At 41.4% G+C, this 20,150-nt stretch overlaps 1 protein-coding gene across 7 annotated transcripts in view; it reads right to left on the reverse strand.

Moving 5' to 3' along the window:
* Window positions 1-20,150, reverse strand: part of LOC127610353 (Kv channel-interacting protein 2) — a 93,321-nt gene that overhangs the window by 16,907 nt on the left and 56,264 nt on the right. The window contains exon 1 of one of the 7 annotated variants that reach the window (XM_052080381.1): window positions 9,131-9,877. The exons of 5 other annotated variants lie outside the window; for them this stretch is intronic. In XM_052080381.1, coding sequence (XP_051936341.1) covers window positions 9,131-9,236 — 106 coding nt within the window. In that variant the 5' untranslated portion in view covers window positions 9,237-9,877. Of the gene's footprint in view, window positions 1-9,130; window positions 9,878-20,150 lie in introns of those variants that run through there. One more of the 7 variants, XM_052080386.1, reaches the window with a different exon arrangement.

The raw sequence follows: 20,150 nt of genomic DNA on the forward strand, positions 1-20,150 counted from the left end.
TATATGCCTGAAATGCTTTGGTTTGTCTTGGAGCTCATGTCAATTTTGTGTCTCATTCGCTTTGTCTGAAAGCAGGAAGGAAGAAATGAAGAGGAGGAGGCGATGGTATAGGGGACGCTGGGGATGGAAGGAAAAAAAAAAAAAACGAAAGGAAGGTTTGAATTGCCCGGTGGCAAAGTTTATGCGTGTCTGAGTTGAAATGAGACCTGAAGCTGCTTTGCCTCCCACTTAAAAAGCAACCTTGAGAGACTCATCAACCTGCAAGTCATTATTTGCAACCAGACTGCAGTGGTACCGAAAATGAGACTGAGGTTTGATTTTACGATTATAGTCATAAAACAGCGTCATGCATGGTCGCCCACAGTTGTCAGCTGCTGTTGTTTAAAAACAGTAATGGTGCCCTATTAAGATTATTAATGCGCGACATGACAAGACAGGCGCTTCACTGTGTGTACTGTCATGAGCAAAGGGCAGTTGATTGATGAAACTCACTCAACATATATTTTGCATACACCTACGACCATATTTAATTAGACAGGCTGCGCAGCTTTCCGGAAAACAATGACATATTCGGGCCAGACACCTTTTGTAGTCGGAGGATTCAATCAGCGATGAAAGAAGAGCGACACATGAAGGCTGCTTGTATGTCTGCTACTGTCTCAAGCAGAAAGTCAGAGAATAGTTGTCATGTATTGAGACAATGGAAGATCAATATATTACAAAGAAACGCTCTTCTTCAATGTCATTCTCTTCTTTCCAATGACTTTGCTTCGGCTTGAAACATCTGTGATTCCAAGAATATTGAGTCGAACCCGTTCACACTTGATATGAGTGTGATGAATTTACTGCAATATGGAGTTTGAATTTTTATCAACTTTTGCAGCTCCTGCCATCATCATACGTGATGTGACACAAAATGTACGATAGGTTTGAAGATTTTATAGTACTCGTGTGACCAGTAATGTAGTTTGAGTTGACCATCTACTAACAATACCCTTCGAGCCATACAGATAAAAATAAAATGTTTTTAAAAAATGCTCGCATTTGCTAGCGAAACAGCAATGGATGCTGGAGAGGAGCATACAAAAGTCCTTCCAGAGTTAAATAAAAATGAACTTCACGTGGACCTCAAAGGACTTTGTGAAGTCCATACTGCAGGATCCTACTTGAGCCTGACCTGCTTTAAGATGTGGCACAGCGCATCTGCAAGACGCCCCAAGAGACATCCTGATCTGTTGTCATTTCAAGCCCACACACGAATGCACGCAATACACACAATGATACAACGTTGGGTTAATACGTCGGGTTTGATTAGTCTCTTTGAGGCATAATTTGGCCGCAAGCCAGACACGGCACGTAATTGAAACACCTCCATATTTAGACGTCTACCTGAGCAATTATTTCCCTTAAAACTGATTAAAACGTCCAACGGAGAGAAAGCGCGGGCATGCGCGCGCGTGTGTGTGTGTGTGTCTGTGTCTGTGTATGAGCACGCAAAGGAGACGTTGAGGAGGTCATTGACAAATGATGCTAAAAACTGACTGGTGTTTCCAATTAGTTAAGCGCCATTTGCAAAGATCATTAGCTTTTGGGGATATTTTTAATACAGTAGTGCCATTGCGGCACGGAAATCATTCAACCAACAAACATGTCATGAACATTTTTTTTCATGGGGGAGCAAACATTGATTGATTGATTGCCCCTCCATCCATTAGAAAATAATTAACTGGAAATAGTGTATATACAGTATACCGTAAGTATGAATATAATGGAATGATGGAAGTATCATCAATACTGGTGGAATTCACAAAGAGTTACAGTATTTGTCTCATAAATTCACTAAAACACATCACATATGAACATAAAGACAAAGACACAAAAGTCTGTTTTCGAGTTACTTTGTCCTGTGGTTAATTTTTTTCAGTCTGCTTTTATGTCCTTTTGTGTTCAAAATGGTGCATTTAATTGGTATTTATTATCAGGACACATCAGTTTAATTTTATTCCCCCCTCCCGACCCATATGACAGCAATGTAGTCACACACCTGGAGAGGGCAGTGCAATGTAAGCCATTTAATAAGCTTTGCTAGATTGCCCCCCGCCCCCAAGCTATTCTTTTCTCTCTTTGTGATCATCCTTCATTTATATTCAAGCGGCAAGACCCGAGCAACAGTGGGAGGGTAATGAAAGACCAAAAGCCATTGACGTTTTCCAAGATAGACGCACTCAAATAGTAAGATTCATATTTTCAATATGACAGGGCAAACAAGACGGTATGAAAGTTATCCAACTTTGACCATTCATTCTTACATCACAACTTCTAGAACACATGGTGAATTTTCAAGTGTTGAAAAGCTGCCCACTGCACAGCTACCCACTCAATACACTTCAAATCAATAGGACCAGCGACAGAAACAGGTTAAGAAAAAAAATGTCCACCCGCTAACTCAATCACAGCTTTAGCAACAGTTAGATGTTGAAACAAGCATCACCCCAACCAGCGCGCCAAGGTTTGATTCAACCAAATACAATTTGCAGAAAATCTTTTAACCCGCCATAAGGAAGGAAAGAAAAACATTCAGTCAGGTCCAGCCGCAGGCGGCGATTACAGCAACCGTGAAATCGATGGCCTAATGATAACAACCTTTAGCCTTTCACTGTTGCCGCTGTAAAACACGGTGAAGAATAGCCACTGCTAGCGCATGCATATTTTATGCGGATAAATCCTGCAGCACGGCTCGTCACTACTGCGCTGAGCAGGCGGAGTATCGAACGACAGCCTAAGACGTGGAGGATAAAAAAAATTAGAAGGCAAAACCTTGAGGAGACAATTTAGGATGCCAAAGTTCCAAGAAAATAATGCTACATTTATCTTTTGTTTCCTTGAGCAGTGTGAACCTGTTTACACAAACTGCTGCTTTTTGCTATCATGTATTCATTTGAGCTGTCACAATACCAAAATTCCGAATTGGGTATAACACTTGCATAAAGCAGGTGACCACAGTAAATGCCTTCATCAAAACAACTTCAAAAATCTTTGTAATATCATCCATTTAAAACAATATAATAACCAACCAATTGGTAGCATCGCGTTAAGAAATAAAATTACATTTTGATTTTTTTTAAAACATACAATTTTGCATCATGCATCTGATAGACATACGTTTACATTATATATATATATATATAGATATATATATATGCGCACGCGCGCACACGCACACGCACATAGCAGGCAGTCTTCTTAATATTCTTTGACTGCATCTGATTTCTTCCATTTTAAAACACACATTTACACTCTTATTTAACCACTAATGACTCAACGCAACTGCGTCACTGGCTGATGTGTGCTGTAAACTGTACTTATGAATTGCCTTGTCAAATGCAGCCAGTCGGGAGTAAGTTTGCTTGTCAAAAAATAATTAATACTCATTTGAGTTGAAGGGAACTCTTGTGTCACATTACGTGTTCTCAGAGTTGCGTTCTCGTTGGCCTTGTCAAAATGCCTTGCTCTCGCTGTCAGGCGAACAAGAATAAAATAATATGAGATAACAGTGCATGTGTTGTTTGTCTCCACAAGGAGTTGAAGGTCCACAAGTGCATTTATAGGCACGAGTAAACCTTTTTAGGTGGGGGAGTGGTCAATTAGTCGCACTGTCAAGGACTGTTTGCTCGGCCCATAACGTTCACTCAAAACTATTGACCAGAAACACTCATTTCTAATCATAAATGGGTATCAAAACTTGCGTTAGAAAGCTCGCCAGAGATTTTGAGGATGCCCTAACTTCCCAATTAGGCAGCAGACAGCTCCCTTGCTTCAAGAAATACAATGTACTGTATTCAAAACTACGTATGTATGTATTTTGGGCAATCGTATGATTACACGTCGATCAAGAAACTTCTTACCAATAAATTAATTGCTAATTCTCCTCGTCTTTCGTTGACAGGTACTAGCTACTATCTTATCATTGAAGTTTTCTTGAGATTACTATTTGAAAGGGGCCCGATCACTTTCTGGTAACGACACCGGATTCTTAAGGTGTAATTTCTGGGGACAACGCAGAGAGCCCCGACTGAATTTTACATGAAGGTCATCTTGGTGCACTGCTCAACCAACAGTTTCAACACTCGCACTCAATCTATTAAATCTCCCCCCTTAACCTCAGCAGATTGGTAGTTTTGATTGCCTTGCCCTTTTTGCATGTGAAGGAGCCACTTTCAGCAAGTGCCCGCAAATATTATGCAAATATTTAACGTTCAAATGAATGCATTTGCATGTTTTCATGTATTCGCGTGTGCATTCATTCGTGACGATGCAATGTTTTCATCTTCATGCAGATACACCTACGCCGTGAGAAGAGAAGTGGAAAAGCCGTCGCTCTTTTCACGCTCTTGCCATGCAAATAGTTCTCACTCACAATTGGGGTTTTTTTAATCATCCACGTGCAAATGGCATATGTTCATTTTTTCGTGGTCCTAACCCACAACCACAAATAGCTTAAACCTCAAATTGTATTTGGATATACATCAGACCATAAAGTGCAATAAAGATCCACGCAATGTGTCAGAGTAAATCAAATAAGATTCTTTTTCATGAGTGGTACACACCAATTAGTGGTTGCAACATAATATCGAGTATAGCCTAATGCTACATTCAGTTCCTAGGAGGCCTACAACTAGAAAGTTGTTGAACGGCCATGTTGTCAAGTCAAGTCAACAGTATTTATAGAGCACTTTCAAACAGACATCGCTGCATACAAAGTGCTGTACATGGAGCAATTTAACATATACAATAAACAGTAAAGCAAATCTGTAATAAAGGTAAACGTTGTGTATCATTGGGCCGCCTCAATACATAACGAAATGGGAATAAATGATACTGCGTAGACCAGGTGTCACCAACATTTTTGAGGGTGAGAGCAACTTCATGTGTACCGATTGTGTGAAGGGCTACCAAATTGATACACGTCTGAAATAACATATTTGTCCAAAATACCTTCAATAATATGAGGATGTGTTATTTTTAATACTTGATGATTTAAATTGTCAGACTTTGATCGTGTTTCGAAATGTCTCACAGTACTGCCAATGTTTGCATTTTTAAATCATAATTTCTACTAGCAAATCACAATATCCAGGCACTGGCGGGCTACTCAAGTGGTCTTCACGGGCTACCTGGTGCCCGCGGGCACCATGTTGGTGACCACTGGCGTAGACTATGTACCATAAAAATCAAGACACCATAACATCAAAATAATCGGTTCAAAATAAACCGTTTCAGAAAATGGATATTGCCATAAATTTGAGTAGGATTCAGATAACACAGCAACATCTATTCCATGCACATGATAGAAGCGTGATAAAAGTGTGTGCCCTAAGGAGCGCTGAGGACAGGCATGGGGAAAAAAACGGTTTTGAAAAATTAATAAAATAAAGGATTTGTCTCAACAAGAAGAACACAGTAGTACATACACACTAACATGCATGCACACATGCGCATGCATACACACACACACACACACACACACACAGGCGCGCAAACAAACACACACACACACTTTTGTATATGTTTGCTCCTGAAGGGCAATTATAATCTAAGTCGATGGACACGTGAGTCTTTGTGTATTTGCCCTGCCAAGCAATTTACCTGCACTTATCTCTCTTCCTGTTTCATTCTCTCTCTCTTTCTCTCTCTCACATACCCACACACACATCGGTGAAAATAACCTTTTGAGATGGAGAACTGATTTTTGCTGAGTCTGATTTTATGCTACAGAGTCTTCTTTCATATGCACACATGCTGTATATTGTGGGGACCACTGGAAACAACTTTTCCCAGGGTTGTAACCTTCCCACAGATGTTTGATTATTTTAGTGTTTTCAAATTCTAAAATCTAAAACCCTTACATACAATAAATCTCCGCCCTCACACGTTTGTAGCCGCGTCTGGAGAGGACCACCGGGACAATACTGATTGCAACATTTTTGACAGTGGAAAATTTGCTATCTGGGTCTATCTCACTCACTGTTTTTTCTTCTTCTGATAGTCTAATTTATTCATAGAAATAACGCATTTACCTTAAATTGTTCATTGGTATGACAATTCACACAGTGAGTTTGTCTGAGAACTAAATGCAACTCAGCAAATTATTCAAATTCCACATTAGAATATGAAAGAAAATACTCTCTCAAATTATTTGAGTCTTTAAAGTGTAGAAGCAACTTTCCAGAATATGGAAACATGAAGGGTGGTTTGTTGTAGTTTGGGCAGCATGGTTGAGAGAAAAACTCACTCATGTAAGAGTTTCTTCACATCAACTGTCACGTTCAATTGCAAAGTTCACAAGTACTGTCAGTGTCTATTTGATGACTGCAGTAAGTCTACTCATGTCCGGAAGGAGACATGGACATGCAACTAGTAGCCCCGCCAACCTCCTTTCCACTATTGTTCTCAAAATGCCACACAGCATTAAATAACCTAATCAAGGCAGCTAAGGTAGACCAAATACGTCACACAACTATTGACAATCGGCTATAATTTGAACGACTTTTCACAAGACGACAGCATAATGAATGTACTGCGTGACAGTTTAGAATGCTGCCCGTGAGTGAGCTCTAATAAAGTTATCTTCTCCATTCATGAGAAAACTCATTAGTTTGAGTATTCATCGGGGACTCGGTGAACATGAGGCCCTTTTTCTTAATGAATGGTCAAAATACGTAGAAAGAAGATGCTCATTGTGTGATAGTGGTGTGTGTGTGTGTGTGTGTGTGTGTGTGTGTGTGTGTGTGTGTGTGTGTGTGTGTGTGTGTGTGTGTGTGTGTGTGTGTGTGCGTTGTTCAGAGAACAAGGACTGTTGGCACACCTTGACAATTGTCCTCATCCAACATCCAGGAGAATGAAAGTAGCCGTGAAACGGCATGCAGGTCTTCTCAAGCACAAGATGCAGTAAACATGTAGACATCTTTTTTCAATGCAAAACACATTTTTATGTTTATATAATTAACCTAATTAACTTAAATATAACTTGGACATATGAGGAATAGTTTCAATATCACTGAAAAAAGTTTTTGGTGGAATAAAATAATTTGGATCTACATATATTTTAAAGTAATATATCTGGACCAAAATGATTTGATTTTGTGGAACCGATTCACAAAATAAAATTGAGTAAATAAACATCAGCGTAGTTAATTTCCATTCAGCCATTTTATGTGTCGACTAGTGTTGTGGGTGATTTAGAACCTATCCCATCTTACTAAAAGGTAAGGGGAGGGTACACACTGGACCTTTAGTTTAATTCCTTCTTTCCTAGACTCAAAAGATGATATAACTTAGATTTAATTCATTCATTCATTCATTCATTCATCTTCCGAGCCGCTTGATCCTCACTAGGGTCGCAGGGGGTGCTGGAGCCTATCCCAGCTGTCTTCGGGCAGTAGGCGGGGGACACCCTGAATCGGTTGCCAGCCAATCACAGGGCACACAGAGACGTACAACCATCCACGCTCACACTCACACCTAGGGACAATTTAGAGTGTTCAATCAGTCTGCCACGCATGTTTTTTGGATTGTGGGAGGAAACCGGAGCACCCGGAGAAAACCCACGCAGGCCCGGGGAGAACATGCAAACTCCACGCAGGGAGGCCGGAGCCGGAATCGAACCCGGTACCTCTGCACTGTGACGCCGACGTGCTAACCACTGGACTACCGGGCCGCCCCTTAGATTTAATTCAACTATTTAAAATGTATAGACATAATCAGCTATCAGTGAAACCATTTAAGGTCCCAAAATGCCCAAAGTGAGTTCCCCCCTGAAGCTATGCTCTGATGATGCTGGTGAAGAAGAAGCAAATCAAATACCTGTGGAATGCACTCTGGAATATCAGATACCTCTGACAAACTTCTTCTGGATGAACGGAAACACGAAAAAAAAAAACCTGCTGTCAAACTGAAACATCTAGTCCAAGTCAAGTCAACAGTATTTATAGAGCACTTTCAAACAGCCATCGTTGCATACAAATTGCTGTACATGGAGCAATTTGACATGCACAATAAACAGTAAGACAAATCGGTAATAAAGGCGGTAGAAAGCACCAAACAGTAAAACCAAGAACAAATCTAAGTCATGCTGAGTCGAATGCCATAGAATACAAGTGAGTTTTGAGGAGGGCTTTGAAGATGGGCAGCGAGGAGGCTTGCCGAATGTTCAGTGGGAGGTCATTCCAGAGAGAGGGACCAGCAACAGAAAAGGCTATCCCCTCTGAGCCTCAGTTTACTTCTTGGTACTTCTAATAATGTCTGGTCCACAGACCTGAGGCGCCGGGCAGGTGTGTAGGGGCGGATGAGCTCAGAGAGGTAAGGTGGCGCGAGATTATTCAGAGATTTGAAAACAAAGAGGAGGATCTTGAAAATAACTCTAAAATGAATGGGGAGCCAATGAAGGGATGCCAGAGTAGGAGTTATATGCTCCCTCTTACGAGTACCAGTCAAGAGGCGAGCAGCGGCATTCTGGACCAGCTGAAGGCGCTTAATGGAGGACGGCTGACTCCAAAGTACAGGGCATTGCAGTAATCCAGCCGGGATGTGACAAAGGCATGAATTACTGTCTCAAAGTGTTCATGTGAGAAGAGAGGTATAATGTAAGCTGGGGGACCAACTCTATATTTTCTTCCACTTTCATTTTTGGTCAGTCAAATAATCGTGTTTCCCCAATACTTGTGCCTATATAGTGTTGTAGCTCTTTGTTAGCTCACTTGAGCTATTTTTTTTTCCCCGAGTATTGGTCCCACTGAAAGCGAATGGGCTGACAAGATCGCCTTCAAACAGCACTCAGGCCCACTCTGTTCTTAGTGTTATCGATTAAAAGGGAAGAGCATGCACCCTGGTGCCAGAGGAAGGCCTCGCACGAGGCTCACGTTACAGGGGAGATAGGTGGGGATGGAGAGAAAAGGATAGCGCACGTCCCGCGGTTGCGCCGGTAACACAAACCCTCAGACGAGAACGGCAGCCCGCCGAGGGACCACACAGACAGAACCGGGAGGTGTGGGGGGGACACTGCAAATCCAAACTCATGTGCGCATCAAACTCAAATTGCATGGGTTGCGATCAAGGTTAGTAAAGGTGTTACCTTCCCCACCGACAGGCTCAAACATCCCAAACTGCTCCAGAACTTTGATGAAGAGACCCATGACTACCAGCACAGCGATCACCTCCAAGCCATCCAGAGTCAACATCTTGGTGGAGCGCCGTGGCTCATCGCACGTGCGTTGCTCCACTGACGCACCGGGCCCACTTCGGGCAGAAACACAACACCTGCCCGACGACGCAAGAAAGATAGCGGTCCTCTTCGAGTCGAACTTGTCCACTTTTACCGTCTTTAAAAACAACTCAAGATCCTTGTTTTTGTATCACCAAAGTCCCCAAACGATACGTTGTCACCGATTGGATGCGAGCGACAAGTTGAAGTTCCTTTTGGTCCTGCCGACTGATGTTGGGATGGAGGAATGAGCTGATAGTTCCTTTGGCAGCGCTCGTCAGGAAGCCAGTGATGTGCGGGGGGGTCGAGGGGTTGAGCGAGAGGCGGTGGATAAGGAGAAGGGGAGAGGATGAGGAGGAGATACATTGAAAACGAGGAGAGGTCTGAACATCAACTTACTGGATTGCAGTTTGGGGGTACAGACTGAGCTGTCCCCACTATGATTGACACACGAGAGTTATCCTGTGCAAATGTGCGATTCACTATTCAAGAATTCATTCATGTGCATTTTTATCCGTGGAACCTATTCCCAAATATTTGATAAAAAGATCACCCGTTTGCGTTTTTTGATGCTCTTTGTGAATTTCCTTAAGATTCTCGTCGATATAGCCAAGGGACTGACAAAAAAATAATTATACAGTAATTATGAAGTATGTTGAAGTGGTACAACTGAACTGAAGGTCTCTATGTAAGGGAGTTGGTTGTTACTGGAAACCACAGAGCGTGTTCAACCCCCCCCCCCCCATAAATCAAATCATGTGTAAGAGCAATGTTATAAGATCATGTTTTGCGTGTTTTGGGTTCATAATTTGTGGTATACAAAATTTATGTTTTGAGCGATTTTTAAAAGGTGATTATATTTTTTTCTTTTATATGGGGGCGGGGAGATAAATATTCTTACCTACTATACACGTGTGTAAATGGATTCAAGTTGTGTAAAAGTTAACCACGGCTAAATCTAAGCACCATAAACCAATCATGACCACAATTGACAACCATATGGCAGTCGCCGGCCCGTGTAATCGTCCACAGTCGGCTTCACTTAGTGCTCCTTTTGACCAACAGAGGGACAAATGCACAGTACGAGTCACAGTCAGGCTTGATTTCCCATCCAACCATCCTTTTCTATAGGATTCATCCTCATTCAAGTCACGCATTAGCTGTAGCCTACAGCGGCTGCCTTTTGCAGGGTAGGGTACACCACGGACTGGCCACCTGCCAATCACACGGCACATATAGACAAGCAGCCATTCACATAAACATTCACGCCTTTAGGTCTTTTCGACCAGTTTTCAATGAAGCTAACATGTTTTTGGAATGTAGGACAATGACCACTACGATAGTACTGACAAAACTAGAAACAACAACAAAAACTCTACTCACAACTGTATTTATAAATTACTTTAAAACAACTGTTGCTGTATACAAAGTGCTGTACATGGAGAAAAAAAACAAGTCATACAACAACAAACAATAAAACAATAACTTAATTATAAATACAGTAAAATGCACAAAAGAAATCGAGTAAAAATGTGAATATAAAATCGAATTTTAAAGATGGGTAACGAGTTGGCTTGCCTAACATTTAGCAATTGGTTATTCCACAGAAAGGGAGAGGCAACGGAGAAGGGTTGATCCCCTGTGAGCCTTCGCTTGGTCCTCGGCACCACCTCTAAAAGCTTCTGGTCCGCAGACCTGAGGCACCGGGCGGGCGCGTATGGGTGGAGGAGCTCAGGGTGGTAAGATAGGGGGAGATCATTTAAAGATTAGAAAACAAATAATAGAATCTTAGAAGGAACTCTGAAATGTACATGGGGTCAGTGAAGGGATGCCAGACTAAGAGTTATGTGCTACATCTTACGAGTATCAATCAAGAGGCGAGCAGCAGCATTTTGTACCAACTGGAGAAGCATGATGGAGGGTTGGCTGACTCCAAATGAAATACAGAGCAGTAATCCAGCAGAGACGTGACAAAGGCCTGCATTACTGTTTCCAAGCAATGTTGAGAAAGGAGAGGCTTTACTTTAGCCAACTGCCTAAGATGAAAGAAGCTGGATTTAACAACAGCACCGATTTGCCAGTCCAATTTAAAATGACTGTCCACTTTAAGGCCCAAGTTGGAAACTGTTGGCTTTAGTTAAGGAGCCAGGGGGCCCAAGTCAGCATTTGAGTGTTCAATTAACCAAACATGGATTTTTTTTTTGAAGGGGGGTGAGGGGGTTATAGGAGGATGCAAACATAAAATACCACAGAGGACTGAAACCCAGAAGCATAACTTCAGCCCATTCACAATGCTCACCCAAGTGTTGCACATTTCAGTTCAACTTAAATGATATTTTTGCATCCTGCACATGACAGACTGTTCGAGATCACTTCAGAGCCACAAGTACAACTTTTATTTTGACTTTTTAGATTTTGAAGGACTCTATCATGCACAGAAGTTATAGCAGCTTCTGACAAGAGCTGTATATCCAAAGGGACAAGAATGATTTATTATCTCTCCCATCACCTCCTCCGCGATGTCACATGAGAACTCCACAACTCCGAAGAGACCTGAAGCACACGTGGTGTGTCAGCGTGTCTCATGAGGCTTTAGCTCAGACAAACATCAAAAGGACAAATTCCACAGGTGTTTTCCTCATTCGTGTTTTTTGTGATGCCACCATATAACGGTAGCGGTCACGGCAAAGAGAGGAAATGGGATGATACCCACAGAACCATAAACGGCATTGCTACGTAGGGAATTCCTTTTTTGGTTAGGACAGCACATCAACAGTGCAATGTATCATATGTACTGTGTGTGTGTATATATTGCATAAGTATGAATGTGAGTGTTTGTCTAGAAGTGATTGAATGGGTGTAGCCCAACCAGGATAGGCTCCAGCTCACCCGTGACCCTAAAAGGACAAGCCAAAATCCATTGGATGGATTTATTGAAATGACGATGATGCATTTGCCATATAGTGTTACTATTGATATTGCTGGAATAATATTGTGATATAACATTGTGATTCCCACATCCAGTTGGTAAACGCAACGCTGCCCTCATGTACAATATCGGCACATCAAAAATAAAAAGTGGGGCGCAAGCTACTTTTTTACTTTACAAATACAAATTGTATTTTAAATGCCACTTGCCATTCTTGACCCTGATAACGTTTTGTGAGATTTCGTACACTTAATGGAACAAGAGGAGAAAGAGGTTGGAAATAACAAAATGAACAGAGGACATCTGCAGTTCCAATTTTTTACCAACACGACAGCTCGAATGAGGTGGAAAAATCCAGCGGATGCCTACGGCTAGTAAGAATACTTTTTTTCCCCCCCTCATCACATTTATACCCCATTTCCGTCCTTCTTCTCATTACTCTGTCCTTCAACAAGCAGCTCCTTCTCACCTTCATCGCCCAGTCCCATATGTCACCTTGTCAACAAACGAGTGGGCCAGAAATGTATTCGTAAATGTATTTTTTTTTTAGTCCAGCTCGGGTTCTGCATTGTTTCTCCCTCCATATCTATTTGCGACTGCCCGGTTCAATATGTCGGTGTTTCCATCAGCGATGCGTGCAATCGGAGCTCCGTTTCTATGCAGCCAGGATGCATTAGTGCCACGAGAGTAAAGAGAAATGGTGTTTGTTTGCCTTCACGCCACGTGCAAGAGCAGCAACGTCACTTAGGATTAGCTTTCCTGTCACCTTGTGTGCGAGCACATCTGTGTGTGCGTGACGTGCGGGTCACTCGCATTGTCCTCGTAGAGGCTGTTGCTGACAGACTTATCTATAATGAGGCATGCTGCTCAATAGTCCACTTGAAGTGGAGCAACCACACCGGCAACCAAGGGGGGAAAAAAAGGGGGTACAAGGAGGCATAGACGTGCAGAGGGAGAATGAGAATCAAGATTTTAAAGACCATATTGTGGTTTTCATTGCATTAAGAATGAATTCAGCGTGCTAGAATGTCACAAAGTACGTGCTGCACTGATTAACAATTGATGCTGGCAACAGCTTGGAACTTTCCTAAATATAATTGCACTCTATGGGAAATTTGTCAAGCCGCTGAGTTCACATGTCAAAGAGAAAATTTGTCTGTTGTCTGAATTATTATGCTTTTTTTTTTCTTCCAGGAGTCTTAATATCATGTCTGTGACATGCTTTGGTGAAAATAGTATTTCTTGTCCGGTTGAAATCGTGTCATTTCAGGAGTAACTGCTGGTTTAATTTCACACTTAATGGATGGGCAGGCACAGCAGAGAACGAACTTCAGTGGGACCTCTACTTACGAAAGTCTCATCATTCGACATTTTCAAATTACGAAACGCCTCAACGGGAAAACTACTTGTTTTACGAAAGACATTTCAAGATACGAAAGGTAAAGATACAGTATTGGGCTGCTACTCACAGCTTCGAGTTTCCTGATTTTCTAAGAGGGACTTCTATCATGCGTGTACAGTAGATAGATATGTGTTGATGCAGCGTCCTCATCATTCGCCCCTCGGGCCATGAGGTGTTCCGATAGTTTAACGTAAATGTGAATCACCCACAAAAAGTCACCGCTCACTATGCTAATGTTTGCCTTGGGGATTTTCGAAGGATTGTTAAAAGCCGACAAATGCAAATGTCTTTGAATCAGGTCTTTACAAAATGCCAGGCAAGAACCACTTCTGACAGATAACATGAACTAATGAGGGCAAATAATGATGAGGACGCAGTTAAAAGTTGAATGACCATCATTTTTATTCTTTGTTTTTTACATTATGCACAACTCTCATTTATTGTACTCTCAATAATCTAATTGTAACCTATATTTGTTACATATTTTGATGCTTTTTTTATGCTTCATAAAACATAGCATGTCGGAGGTTTGGGGTGGGTTGCAACGGATTAGGGCATTTACCGGTACATGGAAACCGAGTCTCACTTTACAACATTTTATATTTAAGAAATTTCTTCCAGAACCAATTCATTATGTAAGTAGAGGTACCACTGTATTTGTACACATACAATAAAAGGTCAAATTTCGATAATGTCCAATTTGAAATAGTTAATGAGGATTTTATGATGGCAAGTTTGGAATTATTTCAACTACTACCGATTTCAGGATCAAACATCTGACTTCAGGTCTCAAACGTGTCACTGTTCCGTACTAAAGCATGTTTGATCTAGCGTGTACATCCTATCGTGATAAAGAACAAACGTGTCTCCCTGCACTGATCATGAACTTGTTTCACGTTTCTTTAGCTCACGAGATGATATGACAACTGGGATCTGGATGCAACAAAATCTATCCACTGCTGAGATGACACTGAATCCTTAGTCACCGCACCTAATGCCTCCTGATGCTGATGAGTCATTAGAAGGCTCGCGTGAACGTACAGAATTTCTCTCCAATCAATGAGCCAGATGTCTGGCCAAACACGTTTTCCTCCTCCTCCTCCTCTTGCTTTTTGGCGTAGCCGTCACGCCGAGAGCCCAGCCACACAGACAATCAATACAGATGTATAATGTGTTGGAGAAGATGCGGAGCAGAAAAAGAATTGCAGTCACTTATAAAAAGATACATCATGTAAATGAAGCATTGCTCGGGACATCTGGTGGACAAAATAGGAGAATAATACTGTGGTACTGCATTTTTATGCATTGGTGCCGGCGGCTGAGTGTTACTTGCGTAAAACGTGGAGTGTGCGGTGAAGTTCTGCCGCATTGCTTAAGGAAACCCCTCCATCTGTCAGCCAATCAGACGACAGTGATGTCAAGGCCTTTCTCAGCCTGCGTTAAGGAACTGAGTTGGAGGAGGTTTTGAGGAACGGTGCCAATGTCTCGAAAAATCACAATGGAATACCAACCACACAGGGCGGAACCAGGATGTAGGGAGGAGGTTTAATTTCCTGCCGAGATGCACCAGCCAAGACATGCACTCAGAGGATTAAGAATGCAAGACTCTTATGTTTGTCTATAAATGTTGCTGCACCATTTCTGTTCCAATATCTGGAGCTTAAAGGCTTAGAATCAATCAATACCTTGACTATTACAAGCATCCTTACCATCAAACTAGCTCCGCACTTAATGACACTGTATGTCATTTAGTGCTGAGCCCTACACCCTTCCACACACAGACACTCACAGACAAATAAGGCAGCTCGAGAGAGCGTCGTATGCAAGTTTTGAATTAAACAATGTTTTATTCATACCCCGAATCAAACCGGGAGACTATTCGTTTTTCATTCCTTGGCTTGAGCCAGCAGGTGCAGCGTTGGAGGGAGAGAAGAAAGAGAATGGTAAATGATGCCGAAGAGAAGAAACATTGGCCCTGGCGTAATGTTGAGAGGAAAGAGAATCACAAAATAACACGGGTGGGAGGGCTGCACCCCGGGGAGTGGGAATGCCGTTCAGAAATACATCATCTCACAACGCTGCTGCAACCTGGCTCTTCCGCAACTGATGTGCAACCCCGACCGGGATCCACAAGAGGTCAGCATGCGTGCATAGATATTTCAAAGTGCCACAGTGAACCCAGGAGAAGCATTTGTTGATGGTGCGTTCAGAAATATGCAAAAATAACGTCAGTTGAGGTGTCGAACTATTTCCGAGGGATTGTCCGATAATGAAAGCGACTCTGATGACGATACAATGTTTGAGCGTGTGACATTCAAACGTTCTTGACAACTTCACTAAAGGGATGAAGGTGTGCATCACAGTTTTGGCTTGGCGCCAACTGAGTGGCGCCATCTTATCATGGTCACGTTCTCATCTGTAAGAATAATTTAAAGTGGGTCCTGGCACATTGCCCAGTGTCCCCTAGGGCTATACGTTCAGTAAACAAGCCAAACAAAGTAGGACAAATCTTTTGGTTTTAAAAAATATATAACAAATAAGATTCATGACAAGGGTCCAGGAGAAGTGTCTGCTGGAGGTGCATTCTGAAATATTCAAGAATAACATTAATTAAGGTGTCAGACTATTTCCGAGGGATTGCCCGTTAATGAAAGCGACTCTTCTTTCTCCTCCTCAAGTCAAAAGCATCCGATTCGTCAACATGACACTCTAAATGACATACCACAGGGGTCACCAACCTTTTTGAAACCAAGAGCTACTTCTTGGGCACTGATTAATGTGAAGGGCTACCAGTTTGATACACACTTAAATAATTTGCCAGAAATAGCCAATTTGCTCAATTTACCTTTAACTCTATGTTATTATTAATAATTAATGATATTTATCTTTGTGAAAACACTGATCATGTTAATGATTTCTCACAACAAATATATAAAAACAGATAAATATCAATATGCAACACTTTATTTTTATATTTTTCAAACATTTGAAAATGATCACTTCTACAACAGTATTATGAAATCACAATATCCCATTTTAACTAGCTAGCCACTAACATTTTTTAACAAATCATGAATTACTTTGCACCATGTTTGTACAAATAATAACTCATGTAAAATACAAAAATCAACTCTCAAATTTTTAAATAAATCATGTCACACTTTGAACTGGACACCAAATCTGTTATCTGTTTCTATGTCAATTAGTGGGAAGCCTGGCATTGCATGCTGTTAACCAGTGTGTTGTACTCTGGTGTGTAACTTGACACTGCAACTCTGAGTGAGTCTTGCAGATGTGCATCAGTGAGGCGTGTTCTGTGTTTGTTTTTGATGAAGTTCATGTCAGAAAAGGCTGATTCACAAAGATAAGTTGAACCAAACAGGCTTGCAACCTTCATAGCTGCTGCGCATACACCACTGTACTTTTCTGTGTCAAGAAGGCACCAAAAGTTTGGTGCAGCCTGATGGGCTTTGAGGTGGAGGTCATTTTGCAGTGTTACAATTTCAATCTCCACCTGTTCAGCATCCAGGCTGAATGTTGCACTTAACTGCTCAGCAATACATGATATGTCCACGTTCATGAAAGGGTTAGAAATGAACGACACACATGGCTCAAGCTGATCCAGGTCACAAAACCTGTTCTCAAACTCTTGACCAACTCTGTTTATGACCTGAGAGTACTTTTCTGCAACTTTGTCAAAAGCCTCAGATGCAGAAGCATTGTCTTTCTGCACCATCTGCACAGAGGGAAAGTGCAGCACTTTTTTTCTCTGTAAATGCACAGAGAAAAGGCTCATCTTAGCTTTAAATGCATTTAAAGCACTTATCATATCGGCAACAGTCTTACCTTTGCCTTGCAGCTCACAGTTCAAACTGTTCAGTTTCCCAGTAATGTCCGTTAAAAATGCAAGGTCATCATCATTACTTCTTTGACAACATCCCCGTCTGTAAATGCCTTCTTTTTCTTAATCAAGAATTGCGTAGCTCTAAACGAGGCTTCGGTTGCTTTTTGGGAGTTTTTAACCGGTCTAGTGAAAAAAGACTGCCGTTTGCACAAAGCAGCCTTTAACTCACGGGCTTTCTCTGCTCGCAGTGCGCTGCCCGGTGGGTAGTTAGCGTGGTAACTTGTGTGACACGTAGTGAAATGTCTCTCCACATTGTGCCGCTTTGCTACCGCCACAGTTGCCCCGCAAATGAGACACACGCAGGATCCTTTCACAGTGGTAAAAAAAAAAACTCTCCCTCCCATTCGTCGTGAAAATGATATGTTTTCTTTCTTTTTTCTGCCATTTTTTGGGGTAACTCTTCTCCTCAGTTTCGTTGCGTCTGCTAGCTTGTTTGTATGAGCGCAACAAACGCTATGAACTATACTAGGTCAGAGTTCATTTATATTAAACACAAAAAACATTTTAAATTTTAAGTGTTTTTATATATATGTTGTCATTTGTAAGTTACATGCAAGTCTGATTTAAACAACAATAGCAAAAAAAAAATAATAATAAAAAATAGAGGCAGCTCACTGGTAAGTGCTGCTATTTGATCTATTTTTAGAACAGGCCTGCGGGCGACTCATCTAGTCCTTACGGGCGACCTGGTGCCCGCGGGCACCGCGTTGGTGACGTCTGACATACCATAATCAAAAGGGAAGATACTGCACATGTCCTAATGAAAATTGAATTGGCTTCCTGTGGAAAATGAACCATTTTATCAAATTCCAACAACATATTCCAAGTGATATGGATGTTACAAATTCTGTAATTGTACACAGTTTCACAAACATTACACACAAAAGAATTTATAAGACACCTAGGAAGAGTTGAAGTTATGAATAGGTCTCGTTTAATCTTAGTTTTTCCTCATTTTGCTAAGGTTTGAGCTCATTTGAGTGAAAACTTTATTAGACTATGAAATTCTGTCAAATTTTAGTTTTATTGTAGAGCGGTGAACTTATTTTTCCACTTGCATCACTATTAATGTATATGCAGTTCATCCATCCATCCATTTTCTAATCCACTTTTCCTCACAGCGGTCGCGGGTGTGGTGAAGCCTTTTCCAACTGTTATCGGGCATTAGGCCTGGTACACCCTGAACTGGTTGCCAGACAATCGCAGGTAAAAGCAGTTTAAAATAAAACATAAAAAAGTGAGAAATCCATGAGTCAACTTGCCTTCAATGAGCTTTCAACTTAAGAACACATTTTGGGTGCGTAATGTTTTATCATAGCATTACGAACGTTATTTTTATTGTTTTATTTATTTTTACACTTGACAGGCGAAAATATTTGTATGTTACTTTACATTCTACCGTTTCATATGAAGAAAATGTGATAAACAAATTTGAGGCACACAAGCATTCTGAAATGGACTGGTTTTGAGCTAGAAGGTTCCACTTCATTTCCAACAAGTGCAGTAATGAAAAAAGTTTTTTTTTTAATCACATATTAAGAAAATAGTCACGGCTGACCTTTTCCTAAAAGGTCTCCTTTCCCAATTGTGCATAGAGTACAAGCACATGCAAGTGCAGTAATTGAGCTCACACTTTGACTTCTCTGCGTTTGACCTTCAGTGTTGGGAAGCAAAACCGAGTGCAACGAACCCAGTGGCGGACAAATAGTCTTGGCCTGAACATTTCTGATTTAGCTACTTATCAAAAAAACCCAAATGATCCATCGGACTCACAAGGACAAATCTAATGTGTGTGTGATGCTCACTTAAGACAGACTCACGGTGTGTGCAAAAAGTGGGCATGCCAGCAAGATGAATATCAGAGAGGTTTCAAGCTGGTTAATGCCATGATCAGTTGAAGTTTACTGTCAAACTAAACATAAAACAAAGTGGATTACACACTATTCATCTATGAATGGTAAATGGTGTGTACTTATTCACGTAATTTATCCACACCATCACGTGCCTGCAACACTTTACTGATCGAGTGGATTACACACTCACGATTACCCATTCACACGCACATTCATAAACCAATGGATGGCCGCTGCCATGCAAGGTGATACCAGGCCTATTGGGAGACAATTAGGGTTCAGAATTTATTTTGCGCAAGGACACTTCAACAACAGAGATTAGGAGTCGGAATTCAAACCGGTGACCCTTTGGATGACACACTCTCCCAACTGATCCCTAGATGCAAATTCTCCTTCTCCCTACCCAGTGTTTTCCTTTCTGAACTCTGACTGTAAATTTCCCTATTGCGGGACAAATAAAGGATATCTTACTTAACAAAGAACCTTAGCTTCATGCTATTTAGCACCTACGTTTCTGTGCTTTAGCAGCCGACTGAACAAACAGTGCAACAACATGTACGCAGACAGTATGAGTACCGAGTCATATTCTTTATCCTCTGTGTAGAACGACTAACATTAGTACTGTACTGTACTGTAGTGTAGTGTACTGATGGATTGAGACCTTTCAGTGAAGTGTTATGAATCACAACTCTAGGATGCACCTGAGTGCAATATGATTTGCTTCTGCCTCCAGGCAGGATTGCCTGAAACTCTTGTGGCATTCATTATAAAGCATTCATGAAAATTGGTACATCCGTCTGTCT

Source organism: Hippocampus zosterae, chromosome 11 (genome assembly GCF_025434085.1).
Source record: "Hippocampus zosterae strain Florida chromosome 11, ASM2543408v3, whole genome shotgun sequence".
NCBI classification, from domain to species: domain Eukaryota; kingdom Metazoa; phylum Chordata; class Actinopteri; order Syngnathiformes; family Syngnathidae; genus Hippocampus; species Hippocampus zosterae.